We start from the raw sequence: 14,929 nt of genomic DNA on the forward strand, positions 1-14,929 counted from the left end.
AAGTGTTTTATACTGATTTGCACAGTTTTGGTAATATTTCATACTATTATGTTGTTATTGTAACTGCGATGTACCAGGCATGGCACAAAGCACTGCAAACGTGTACACACACACAGCTAGAAACCTTTAAGAGAGGAGGGAGGCTTGCTCTGGTCCAACCTTCAGAGGAAAAGAAAACTTAGCCAGTACTTGGCAAGATGTTCCAAGAGGTGATCAGTAAGACCACTTTCCATGTGAGAGGTTGTGAGAGGAGAGTAGTCGCGGACTCTTACAAACAATTTTATCCAGGACACTATGATATCCCTATTCTAATCTGACTGCAGGAGGGAAGGGAATAAAATAGAAGTTCAGCTTGTGGGAACAACTCAAGAATGGGGCTTATAGTATCATACAAGGACCAAAGAAGGCTTCCAGACAGGCCTAAGGAACTGTGGCTTCCAGAGCACAATTCTTTAAATTTGAACCCCACCACCAAGAACTAAGACAAATCTAGTTTTCTACTGCTGAACTCTGCAGTAATTAATAAATGACTAAAATGGTGATCCAAGTAATGGGATAGGATTAGTAACCAGGGTTAGAGTAAAGAAGGAGCAGCTCATGGGACCCTAGAAAAAAAGCACACGCATTTTAAAGGAGTTATCCAGTGCTACAAAAACATGGCCACTTTTCCCCCTCTCTTGTCTCCAGTTCAGGTGAGGTTTGCAATTAAGCTCTATTTACTTCAATGGAACAGAGTTAGAGACCCCACCCAATTTGAAGACAAGAGAGGGGGAAAAGTGGCCATGTTTTGTAGCGCTGGATAACCCCTTTAAAGCGACTCTGTACCCACAATCTGACACCCCCCCCCCCCCTCTCCCCAAACCACTTGTACCTTCGAATAGCTGCTTTTAATCCAAGATCTGTCCTGGGGTCCGTTCGGAAGGTGATGTAGTTATTGTCCTAAAAAACGACTTTTAAACTGGCTTAGATTGTGTATGTATTAGGCAGGCAAAACCTCTCTGTCCCTCCTCCCTGCCCTCCTCCTCATGCTCCAGGCAGATTGTCTCCGATTCCTCAGCTGTGTAAGGAAGGCACATGGGCTGGATCATTAAGGCACCTGTGCAATGTTCAGACAGGAGAAAATGTTCCAGTGGCATTCCTATTGATGAACAGGGTGGGGAGGAAGGATGGAGGGTTGTGCAAAGTTAGGGCTCCCGTTGGGCACGGGGCTGTAAGTTTAACAGTTGTTTTTTTAGGACAATAACTGCATCACCTGCCAAACGGACCGCAAGACAGATCTTGTATTAAAAGCAGCTATCCGAAGGTACAAGTTGTTTGGGGTGGTCAGATTGTGGGTGGAGTCATTTTAAGTAACCCTGCTCGAGCAACAACTTAGCCTACCTAAATGTCTGCAAAAGAACTGTGCCTTCATTATGGAAGATTATTTCTGAAACCAGTACAGTGGTACCTCAAACATAACCACTTCCATAAGGCAGTTTGACAACTGAACAGTTTTTTTCCATTGGAAATGTAAATGTGTTTGAATTAATTCCAGCACCCACCAATAATTAGCAATAATTAACTACAGCACTCATTTATTGTATTGAGAATCACTCCAGCAATCTCATATAGTACAGTATCGTGCTGTAATGTATTTTAGGCATCACCAGTGCTAAAATCACCCACTATTCAAACCCAAAAAATGACACTTAAGCCAAACTTCAGGGGGGTGGGAAGATACTAGAGGGGAACAGGAGGAGTCAGGATACACGAAGGAGGGAGGGACAGACAAGTGGCATGTGAAAACAGTGTTGATGATTGAACTTGCCGAGCATTTGTCCGAGCAAACGTTTATTTGAGACGCTAGCGTGTTCAAAAATTGAGCAAAGTTTGAGTTCTGAACATAACTTCCTAAATTTTCGCTCGGATACAGAACACTCTGTATTCTAAAACATTCGAACACTGAGGTACCACTGTATAATGAACTGTGAGTTGTTTGAAAGTTACGCCTGTGTCTGGCTCCTTATTGCACATGACCAGCAAGTACATTGCAAACATCATGAGTGAGGACACATACATACAGGTAGTGCCCCGGGGAAACTATAGTTACCACCATGCTCAATGCAACCCCCTGTCGCTGTGCCCACTCAAGGTGTGTGAAAAGTTTCCGCGGAAGCCTTAGCCACTGTGACCATAGTGACCAAGACTATGACCATTGACAGGACTGCTACCCTCAATATTTCCACAGGTCCTCTCTTTAATGTCCATCTGTGCTACCCCTGGACCACTGCATACTGGCCAGAAAACAAAGTTGTCAATGTACAAACCACTTTATTCTGGCGAAAAATTTTATTAAAGTATTTTATTGCCCCCCAGAAGTTATACTAATCACAAATATACACTTATTATCGGAAATGCTTATAAAGTGCTTTTTTCCCTGCACTTACTACTGCATCAAGGCTTCACTTGTATAATATGGTGATGTCACGACCCGACTCCCAGAGCTGTGCGGGCTGTGGCTGCTGGAGAGGATGATGGCAGGGAGACACTGAGGGACACAGGGAACTGGAGGGACACTGACCATCCCTCTGCCATCATCCTCTCCAGCAGCTACAGCCCGCACAGCTCTGGGAGTCGGGTCGTGACATCACCATGTTATCCAGGAAGTGAAGGCTTGATGCAGTAGTAAGTGCAGGGGAAAAAAAAGTACTTTATAAGCATTTCCCATAATAAGTGTATATTGGTGATTTGTATAACTTTTGGGGGGCAATACAATAATTTAATAAAAACATCTTGCCGGGCTTCTCCTCTAAGCCCTTCATGATGCAGATGTAACCAGCAGGTAAATAAGTGGTTATTGGCACCAATGACGAAAAATTAAAAAAAGACCTTTTAGTCTCAGGTGCCAATTCCTACACTAGTTTTATTTTGTTGCTAGGCTCAAGTATGAATGTAAGGCTGAGGGGTATAATTCGAACTCAGGGGGTTTAAAAATAAGGGTAAAGGAGCACAAATCAAGCTCACCCTACTTAGCACCTAGCATTCACACCGTCTTTTAAAATAATGCTACCAAAATTAGTCTAAAAAAGAAAACACACAAAAAAACACCAACATGAAACATCTGAGAATACAGAATGAGATATAAAAAAAAAAAAGTTTAGCTTTTTTTTTTTTTTATACTGGTCATGGGTCAAACAAAGGGTACCCCTGTTTCTGGCCAGTGATTGTATTCTACTGATGGTAAACGACATTTGACACAAGTAAAAAAGCTCCAGCATATGAAATGCTTTATAATCATATAAAATATATGGTTGAGGGAAGAAAAAGAGCGCTGCACCTCACACCTATGGCTGATACTAGTGCCCCTAGGCTAAATAAATTTTGTGTATGAATTGATCAAGCCACACTGCACGATGGTACATGGGGCAGTGTGGCTTGATCAATTCATACACAAAATTCTGATGTGTTTTTTATTTAGCCTAGGGGCACTAGTATCAGCCATAGGTGTGAGGTGCAGCGCTATTTTTCTTACCTGAACCGTATTTTGTTTCTCTCTTTTCTCATTGTCTTTGCACTCCTCCTGGCAACCCACATGACAGCAATTAGCAGGAGACACCTGAGTGCACATGGTTTTAATCCCTCCTGTCTTTTCCCATTCTGTCTGCAGCAGCTATGGTGAGCGCAATACCTCATCTAGACTTGTGCTGTTTGGGGGCTACCTTCTCCACCGGCGGTGCTGGCCGGGTCGCAGGGCCGTCCCATGGCCCCCGTTCCCTGACTGTGCATGCCTGCGCGGTTGGTAGCCACTGACCGGCACGGTGTGGACTTAGTGTAGGGACCCATGTGTATCAGATACCTGCACGATGGTACATGGGGCAGTGTGGCTTGATCAATTCATACACAAAATTCTGATGTGTTTTTTATTTAGCCTAGGGGCACTAGTATCAGCCATAGGTGTGAGGTGCAGCACTCTTTTTCTTCCCTGAACCATATAAAATATATGTTATACATATACATACAGTTTTTATATAGTGAATCGGGGAATAGTAAATGTTGTTCCATGTTCTATCCAAAAAAAACAAAACTACAACTGAGGAAAAAGAACTGTAACTGTGAAAGTTATTTTTAATAAAGCTTGAACATTTAATAAGACAATGCATCTAAAGGATCAGAGTACCATTTGTTGTGCAGTTAAGTAGAGAAATACTGCGGAGTGCGGAAATATCAATTGCGTTTAATATGCAGTCCTAAATAGTGGAATAAATCTGAATAAAAAGCTCTTAGCAATAAAATGCTTGTTGAAAGCTCTGAGCTGCAGGAAATGACCCAATGTTCATTTTGCTGCCGCTTTTCTTCTGCGTAGGGTTTTAAAATAGTCAGAGCTAAAGAATAATGATCTGTCAGAAAGACCGGAATAAAAATGTGTCATTGAAAGTCTATACCCATCCAAAGATATAGTCTCCACTTACCACTTTGTCATCTATCTCCTTGATATTATTGGATATATAAAAAATGTTTATGTGTTCTTTCCAGAAGAGGTAGTTATTATTAGAGACAAGTCTATACACAGTCAGTTCAATATCTCGGAGAGTCGGAAAATTAGCATTAACACTTGGATTAGTTATACAAGGCGTGGGAGTAATATATACCCAACGTCACAGGCACCCTGCAGTAATAACATGCAAAGTACATGAGGCTGTACAGGCCATATGCACACAAGAATAGAAGCATGCTTCAGTGTTAATTAAAGATTTACAATATTACCTTTGCAGGCCTGAGCATAGCTACTAACTAAGGTATCACACATAGCATCTGCAATACGGCCCAATAGTTAGGGGGTTCATATTCACACACACACAGTTAAGGGTAGATGATCATTTGGATAAAAAAAAATGAAAAATTTAATGAAGAAAATATGATAGAAAACTAAATGCAAATTAGTGTAAAGTTTAACTTCTAAAACACCAGCTGATATCGCTGGGGAAGGCTATACTAGCTGCCACAAGGAAAAGTATTATAGCCATGGCACAAGGGGAGCAGTCATCTTGTCTGAGTGCCGTATGGTGAACAGTGTTGCTGCAGTTAAATATGGCATAGATTTAAAGCAAATATACCATGAGTACATTCGCTTTAAGTTTTGCACATGGCTAGAACGGTGCTGGCGTGAAGAAGCCGGCGTCGCAGACCCTTTTTTTTTTTTAACTGTGGCCCAATTTCCGCATACAACGCTGTTCTATAGTTCTATGTTCTATAGTTAGACTTATTTTTAAAGCAAATGTACCATCAGTACATTCTCTTTAAGTTTTGAACATGCATATAACTGCACAGGCCCAGGATTAGGCAATGGAGGGAGCCGGCCTGCCCCAGTGGAAGCGGGCTTTCCTCCCACTGGGGGCAAGCTGGCTGCCTCCAGTGCCTAATCCTGGGCCTGGGCCGTTCTATCCATGTGCAAAACTTAAAGAGAATGTACTGATGGTAAATTTGCTTTAAAAATAAGTCTAACTATATTACTGGTTTATAGTTGTTTATAACCAGAGGTAAACATTAAACCAGTTCCACCATGCAACACAGAAGTACGTCTCATAAATCAATGTACAATCTACTACTTCTCTTTATTGTACTGCTATTAGCTGCAGGGAACATCTCTCCTTACTTTGGTCCACCATTTTTATGTTACATTTTTACTTTTTATTAAAGTATTGTTTTTCCCCCCAAAAAAATTATACAAATTACCAATATACACTTATTATGGGAAATGCACATAAAGTGCTTTTTCCCCTGCACTTACAACTGCACCAAGCCTTCACTTCCTGGATAACATGGTAATGTCACGACCCGACACCCAGAGCTGTGCGGGCTGTGGCTGCTGGAGAGGATGATGGCAGGGGGACACTGAGGGACACAGGACACTGAGGGACACCGAGCATCCCCCTGCCATCATCCTCTCCAGCAGCCACAGCCCGCACAGCTCTGGGAGTCGGGTCGTGACATCACCATGTTATCCAGGAAGTGAAGCCTTGATGCAATAGTAAGTGCAGGAAAAAAAACACTTTATAAGCATTTCCTGTAATAAGTGTATATTGGTCATTTGTATAACTTTTGGGGGGCAATACAATACTTTAATAAAAATTTTCACCAGAATTCTCCTTGAATGTCAGCTTCTTTCCTGCCACACAAAGATACCCTGATAAACATTTGGTATATGTCTTCTCCCATCTCCTTTAACAGTGCACTCAAGAAGTCTCAGTCAGTGTGCAACAAACTCCTCTCCATCCAGAACTTATTTCTTTCACACTTACTCAACCTACTGGCTTTCAAAGAAATATGGCTTTACCAATCTGCTTTAGCTCATATCTTTCTATACTATTCTTAGTTCCTTAGTGCCAGAAAACAGAATGGAGTAACAGACATTTTTCTTTCTCCACTCTGCACTTTCCAGGAAATTCCCTGTATCCTTACTAGAGATGACTGCAACTCGAGCATGCTCGAATCCGATCATTCGGCATTTGTATACTGGTGGCCATGGGCTGTATTCATGTTTTCTCAGACTCCCTTGGGCTGCATCAAACTTCTTCAGCGAACGGTATGCAAATGCTGAATGATCTGACTCATGTTCAAGTCGCACTCATCTCTGATCCTTCTTTTATGTACGATATAAATTACTTTTATGGATATGCTGAGAAGTGATCAATAACTAGTGAGGTGTACTGGGGGGTTAGTAGACTACCGCCACTTTAAAGGAGACTAAGGGCCCTATTACACCAACAGATTATCTGGTTCTTTAAGCCAAAGTCAGGAATGGATTTGAAAAGAGGCGAAATCTCAGTCTTTCCTTTATTACCTGTTCTCTGTTTATAGTCCATTCATGGCTTTGGCTCAAAAAAATCTGTCAGACAATCTGTTGGTGTATTAGGGCCCTTAGGATGTGAATCTCAGTGGCTGCAGCGGGGCAGTGCACTGATTGGATGAGCAGGACACCAAGGAGCCGGGAGCCTGAGAAGCAAGCAAGAGCACAGCAAGGTAATGTAGTAGCCCGGCATCGGTGGGCTAAGTGGGAAGGGGCTTTACATACGTACATGTGCTGCAATCTGGTACATGTGAAGGCACCCTAAATCTGGACATGCACATTAAAGTCAGCTCACCATTTAATGTCTATGATGGCCTCCTAACTCTCCCCCAATGGCACAGGTTGATTTTCAACATGCTAAATACATTTCCGCTTGAGAGGTCTTTCCTACCCTGGCCATGCCAAGCATGCATATCTGCATGAGGATGAAGACAGATGTTGGCCAAACAAGCTCTCGGCCAGCAGCTATACAGTATGTAATGTATGGCCATTTTAGCATTCTCCTAATCTGAGATTCACATCCTCACTCTCCTTTAAAGTGGCGGCAGTCTACTGAGCCCCAGTAAACTTCGCAGTTCTTTATCACTTCTCACCATATACAAAAGTAATTTATATTGTACATAAAAGAGTCAAAACTATTTATATAAAGGTGTCCATAGTGATACAAAGTTTACCTGGCAGCAGATGGGAGTCAGCTGGGTTGCCTTTTTGATAAGGGGTTAAACTGAGGCGCAATCTAATAGACCCTCGGATATTCACCCTTTATCCCCTGTACAGGGATCTGGACTTGGCTTAGTGGGGCAGTATGAGGTTTGGGATTTTACAGCTAATAAAGTGATGAAAAACTAGAAGTCCCATTTTTTTCCTGCCCCGCTGATAATAACTAGTAACGTTAACTCCTTTCTCTCAATACACATAATGGACTGGGACTACCCTCCCACAATAATTAGGGACCCCAGCTGACTGCTACTAAGCTCCAATATACAAAAGCACCACAATCTGAAATTGCAGTATGCCTGCTGCAGCTATGCATTATTTATTGTGGGTAAATTGCTTGGCATGGCATCCAGCTGTGTTGCTATAGAAACATAAGTAAACAATATTGCAAATTACAACAATGGAACACTGATTTTCTGAGGGGTCTACTTTTTATGCTTTTGTGTGCAATATAATAAAATGTCAGAAAAAAAACCTAAAACTAAACAATCCCATTTCCTAAAATATTTCTATGTAAATCAGATATTTAAAAACTATTTAAATGAATCTCACTCTATGAAATTTAAGAAACCATTTTAAAATTGGCTGGTTTTAAATCATTGCTTGGCTGTCAGCAAGCCTTTCACAAACCAATAGTACAAGTCAACATAAATATTTAATATATTTTATTATAGAAAAAATGCCCCACCTAAACCCATTGTTTACTTAAAAAGCTGTGTTAACCCATCTAATGTAAAAGCCCCTATTACACGGGGTGACGAGAGGGAGCAAGCGAGCGCCAACCTGTCAGGCCAGGGCTCGCTTGCTCCTCGTTCCCCGCTTGCTGCCGATGCTATTACACGCGTAGGCAGTGAGCGGGTAAAAGCCCAGAGGGGAAGGGAGGCTGCCCGGGTGAACGCTAGATCATCCCGGCAGCCCATAGGATACAGCGGCGATCTGCTGCCACTGATCCTATTACACAGAGCAATGGCAGCAGATCGTTAACAGACTGATCGTTGTCTTCTTTATTTCTGATTATTGGCTATAACGGTCAGTATTGTCAATCACTTGTAATAGGGCCTTAAAGGGGTATTCCCCCCCAAAAAAAAAATTTTTTGCATTAATATGTCGCCCACCCCTAGCTTTCCATCTTTCCAATATAAAGTTATCATGGATTCTGTACAGTTTTGCTGTTATCTAGAGGCATTCATCCCCACCCATTGCATAGAATCATCACATCTCAGTCCAACCCGACACGCTCCCTGCTCCTGGCCCCGGCCCTCCGAGACGGCATCACGTGTCCTCCCTCTCTTCAATGGACCGGCTTTTAACACTGAAGAGAGGGAGGACACTGACAGCTGCTGATCAGTGTCTCCCGACTCCCTCCCCCCAGGTCACCTTTGTGTCCCCCCATCTCTGAGCTCACCTGTGGCCCCCACAATCAATCCCGGTGATCGGTGCAGAATCACCGGTAGCAGCGGCGATTCTGCACCCGCTCATCACAACCCCCCGACCCGGACTCACACGCAGCGGCTGCTGCTGCATCACAATCAGTCACGGTGATTGGTTCAGAATCACTGGTAGCAGCGGCGGCAACCGCTCATCACCCCCCCCCCCCCCGGGAATCAACAAGCAGCGGCTACAGCAGCCGCTCACTCCTCCCCCCCCTCCCCCCCCCCCCCCCCCGCCAACCCCGGGAATCACCGTTAGCTGCCGCGGCGGCACCCCCCCATCCAGCCAACCATGCCTGCTCTGGTGCCGGGACATTCCCCCCCCATCTAACCATGCCTGCTCCTGCCATCGCACGGCCCGCTTCTGTGCTGGGACACTTCCTCCTCCACACAGCCGACAGTGCCTCTAGCTTCCATGCCAGCCCGATCCTGTGCTGTGCCCCTGCTGACATTGTGCAGCAGGGGCACAGCACAGGATCAGTCACCGTCGGCTGTGTGTGGAGCGGGAAGTGTCACAGCACAGGAGCGCTCGCTCACCCCCTTCGTCTGGCCCTCTAACCGCCCTCCTCCGGTGCTCACCTGTGGCCCCCCGTGCGCGCACTGTGTTCCCCCTCCGGCGCTCACCCCCCGCGCTGTGCCGGATCCACAAAAATACAGATTTCAAATGATTTCAAGATTTTTTGCAGATTGCAGATGACGAATGTAGCCATAATAAAGGGTCCTAAAAAATAACAGCACTGTACTTTGTGACATGGGAGCAGGAATCTCTCCTCTTTATGTGTGTGCGGTATATGGGAGACATAATAGCAGGTACTCACCAACCACCTAGCTGATGGATAACCAAAAATTAGAGGTGGGGCTACAGAGAGCAAATATGGTAAAGAATTGATATACATATATATCAGATGATATGGTTCCCGGCAGCACAGTATAAATCTACAGCAGCTTTACAAAGGGGAAAAAGATGTTTTATTATGCCGCACGAGGACGGGAGAGCGGCGGCAAGTAGTTATCTAGGCGAGGAACCGCGTGTGACTAGTCATGGCCTGCCTGTCAGCATGCAGCGCAGGGATGATTGACAGGCAGGGGGACCCATTAGTGGCCTCACTGCCTGTCATTAATCCCTGCAGAGTGCGCTGACAGAGAGCCGCGACTAGTCACGGGCAGAGACCTACTGCTGCAGCTGCGGCTGGTATGCTGTGTAGATCTATACTGTGCTGCTGGGGAGCATATTAGCACAATTGTGCTGATTGCTTTCCTTTAATACCCACAAGTAGCGCTACTTTTTACGTAACAAGTGGCAGTTTATCCAGAAAAGTTACCAAAAATGACAGGTATACTTTAAATGGCAAAAAAAAAATAAATTGATACGTCAGAGAGACATATCAAACATTTTGACCAAAGGAGAAGGTCCAACTGCACCTCAATGACGGTAGATTCCAATGGTAGAAAGAATGGAGGATTCGTACTGGAAAGTCAGCAATGCCAAAAGCCAAGTCTAACAGTATCTACAACAAGGCTACAAACAGTAAGCAACATTTCGACTGGTGTGACAGACCATTAAAAAATTATAGACCAGAAGATCAATTTACGTGTTTCAAAAGCGGACAGAATACATGAAGGACAGCATCTTACACTGACTGTAGCCATGGAGGGGAGCACTCGCAGATTGCAGGGGAGAATGATATTGGCCGAGTACAAGTGTAGAAAGAAGACAGAACTCAGAATACTCTAGACTTCCAACACAAAGTACTTCCACCCACCATGTATTACTGGCAACACAAACTAACATAAAACCTAGAAACAGGCTGCAAATAGTATATATATATCAATGGGTCTAAAAATTTATTAAAGAATTGAGACAAAAGAATAGAATTTCCAGAGTCTCTTTAAATATATTCTTATCTCTTATCTCTAATCTGTAGACACAGAATGTGAGATTTTAAGGCTCCATAAATCATCTAGGCCACACGTTAGGTCATTTATAGCTTTTAACATCTGCTTTCCACTATACCCCCCCCTTCTCTTACCAGACTACCACTTTAAGATCCTAGGTAACATGTAAATACAATTCGTAACATATGTAGTTTCATTCCATTCCTCCAGGGCCACTTGTGGGCATAGGCCTACTGTGTCTATAGGTAAGTCCCTGATGATTACTGTAATAGTGTATGATACTGGCTATTTAGTTTGATGCAGTCCTACACAGATTTTCAGCTTCTGGCTCCTGGGTTACATGAAGTAGTGAGAGGAACACTGTACTTGAAATTAGTATTACAAAGCAAAAATATAACAAAGTCACCAGCTGTATATAATACAATTAATGACATTCCGGCCCTGAAGTCACATACTGTATTGTTGCGGTCAATCTTACCTTCAAGCTCTTCTTTTTCATAATGAATATTAAGGACGGAGCTGGTTCCACCTTGGTCTACAACAGCCTCTTCATCAGATCTCTGTTAAACAATGTAATAAAGTGTCAGAATAATAAGCAAGAAAACAATGTAATAATATTGTACAAGTCAGTATGCATTAGAATAATTGGTGTCCATTTACCTGGTTACATAATGAAACCATTAGGGGGTGAAAAAGAAGAACAGTCTCTTAAAACTAACAAACTAAATTATTGTTGCACTGTATGATAAAGGGCAGTTTATTATCAAAATAGAATAGAAGGAATGGCCCCAACACACATATAGCAGGACTTCATAGCGTGGTCTACTGTACTATTGATTCCCGCTAGATCTATTACATAACGGTAGAACCTATTACCTATTACATGAGCCGATGCCGAGAAGGAAGCGAGTGCCGACCGGTCAGGTTAGCGCTCGCTTCCTCCTCATTCCCTGCTCACGGTGAGTGCTATTACACCTATAGACATCAAGCAGGGAGGTGCAAGAAACAGCAGGATAGTTTGCCTGGACCATCTTTAGACCGTCCTGATGGCCTATAGAAGATTCACAGTCTGCTACTGACACTCATATTACACGGAGCGACGGCCGGCAGTCTATCCGCTATCCTTATTGTTTTCTTTCAACATGAAAAACAGCGATCAACCAACATTGTGCATTGTTCCCTTTTAACACTACCTATTATACCAGTGAATGGGTCCACTACAGTCCACTATTGCTTTTTTTAAGGCATGCTAATGTAATGTAGAAGTCATGCTTTTATGGCTTGTGTATTGCACATGGATGAGAATGAATTGTCACCAGTGCTCAGGGGCACAATATGGATACAGGGACAAATTTCTTTGTATGGCACTAGTTAACTAGGGAGAAGGAGTATGGACTCTATCATAGACACTGGTTCTATCCAAATTAAGTACAATAGGGTAACAGATTTCTCAGTACACACAGATTTTAGCCAGTATCGCTGGGAGATGTTTTTTTTGTTTGTTTTTTAAGTTAAAAATGAAATCTAAGTAAAAATACATCTATTTTTTTTAAGTCTATCATGGAAAATGATTGTAATACAAACAATGGTATGATCATCCCTTAGCAAAGCCAACAAAGCTGACTTCTGTGTAATTCTATTAAATCCAGAAGTACTCAGACATGATTGTATCTCTATAAAATGGAAAACATGCTGAGATAATCAGACTTCATATGAAGCAGTAACTAGGAAGCTCAGATCTTTAGGGTGTATAAGATACCCAAATAGGTTTGTCCCAGATATCTTATCACAGAAGAACTAAAGGTGGCGATACTACACGTTTTAGATTTCATTCATACTGGCCATTTATGATCAGTAATACCAGGGTGACGGACAAAGATCCTTCTAGGAATGTTCTTTCATAGAAAGATCGTCTGTATTAGTGTAGTGACCCACCAGGCACTACAAAGTTTTATCTGCAATATGACATGTGCTTTGTATAAAGTAACTGTATAATCAGTAGCGTAATTTGGTAGGGGCAGAGGGGGCGGACGCTCCCGGGCCCACACAAGCAGGGGGCCCACTGAAGATTTTGCCAGTTAATGCTGTCTGCAAAAGCTATTGCTTTTGCAGACAGACTTAACAAATGTCTATTGGCTGTAGATAGCCCTGGCCAGCAACCAGTGTTCCTGGGGGGCCCAAATGACTACCGAATGTTGTTTCTGACCATTTAGCTGTATGCGCTTGTATGATAGGAGAACATACAGTTGAATGCAGCAGGGTGATTGACAAGGTGAGGAGAGCATTGGCTCTCCACCCTGCCAATGAATGTTGTGACCACAAGAGGCTGTTCCCTCCCTTAGAGCTGAGGGACATGGGTGATGTCACTCGTGTGCTCACAGAGCAGGGGGGGAATTGACATCAGAAGACTATAAAGTACTGCAACTGCACAGCAGGTAAGTATGGCTTTTTTCCCCTTAGTTATAAAGGAGGAGACCTATCGGGGTGGGTGGGGCTAACTCCTGGGAAGGATGTCATCTATGGGGGATGGGGGATGGAATGTGCTGGCTAACTGAAAAGGGGGGAAATAATCTGGAGGTGCAGTCTACTCACAGTGATGGGGGTATCTAACAACCAGGAGGATTACCAGGGAGATTACTGCTGTGGAAGGGGGTGGTTGCATGGAGAATACATACCAGGGGGATTAACTACATGAGATGGTGCTGGAGGGGATGCCTACATGAAGGATACTACCTTTTTGGGGGGAGTGGGGGGGGGTTGCTTGTACAGAGAGGTCTAAATACTAGATAGATGCACAGAGGGGAGTATAACTTCTATATGAGGGCACAGAGGGCTCTAACTACTACTACATGGAAACAGAGGGAAATAATAACTATATTGGGGCACAGAAGGCCTAACTGCTATATGGGTGCACAGAGAAGCTGAACTTCAATATGAAGGTACGGAGGGGCCTGATTACTATATGGGGGTGCACAGGGAGGGTCTATCTATGGAGGAACAAGGGAGGATAATCTATTAAGTTAGGGTATAGATAGTGACCTTTTTACTATATGAGAGCATAGAGGAACCCTGCGAACTATATGAGGGCTAAAATTGGGTCTAAATACTACATGGAGGCATAAATTGGCTGCTCTCATATACCCTGTACACCATTACTATCATGGCTGATTTCTCCTATATATTTAATGTATTGTTTTTATGAATTAGTAAAGTCATTATTCCATTTAGTTATGTTGCAGTAGTCTGGCTTTTTTGTATATCGGTTATTTAGTATAGGTGCCTTAGACTGCATGGGACTATTAATTGTTATTGCCCAGCATTTGTACTATACATTTACTCTATTGGTACTGCGGGTATAGCCTTCAGGTGTCACTGACCATCAGCTATGGTGTAGTCCTCATGCTGCCCAATAGATATTAGACAGATAGATATGAGATAAAGAGAGAGAAGAACGGATGGATGGCTAATTAGAAAACAGAAACAGCGCCATAGCTTCCTCTATGTTGTTTGTGGTATAACTTGCTTCCATTCTCTTTTAGTGGAACGGAGCTGCACTACCACATCTAAGCTTTAGAGGAGAGTAGCGCTGTTTCTGGAAAAAGGCAGCTACGTTTTTCAATGCTGGATAACCCCTGTAATTTTTACATAGTTATATATGTGAAATGTAGAAAGTCTTTCCCACTGTTCTCAGTCCCTGTTCACTATGAATAATGAAGTAGAAAATACCCTTTATTATTCGGAAAGCATTGTCATCTACAGAGGTTCCCTATCGATAACATAATTGGTTGGGGGCCCACTGAGACTCCCTCGCCCCCCCTAGGCTGAACCCCTAGCTACGCCCCTGTGTATAATGCTTTATCATTGGTGTCCAGCAGGTGGCAGTGCATTGCCAACATGTTGACAGTGAGCATTGGGACCCAGCGGCCTTCCACCTCAAGTGTGTTGCCTAGGCAACAGTAGGAGGTCTTACAGATCCTGAGAGGAATGGAGTAGATGTAGTCGGTGAGGAGGAGCAGACACGTGCTCTCCATCATAGTCAGATATAAGCAGTCGTGTGCTG

At 43.3% G+C, this 14,929-nt stretch overlaps 1 protein-coding gene across 1 annotated transcript in view; it reads right to left on the reverse strand.

The window, feature by feature from the left end:
- SLC4A8 (solute carrier family 4 member 8) overlaps positions 1-14,929 on the reverse strand; it is a 131,550-nt gene that overhangs the window by 46,403 nt on the left and 70,218 nt on the right. Inside the window, exon 2 of the mRNA XM_069970297.1 lies at positions 11,348-11,429. Within this exon, the coding sequence (XP_069826398.1) occupies positions 11,348-11,429 (82 nt within the window). The remainder of the gene's footprint in view (positions 1-11,347; positions 11,430-14,929) is intronic.

The sequence above is a fragment of the Dendropsophus ebraccatus genome, chromosome 5 (assembly GCF_027789765.1).
Source record: "Dendropsophus ebraccatus isolate aDenEbr1 chromosome 5, aDenEbr1.pat, whole genome shotgun sequence".
Taxonomy (NCBI): domain Eukaryota; kingdom Metazoa; phylum Chordata; class Amphibia; order Anura; family Hylidae; genus Dendropsophus; species Dendropsophus ebraccatus.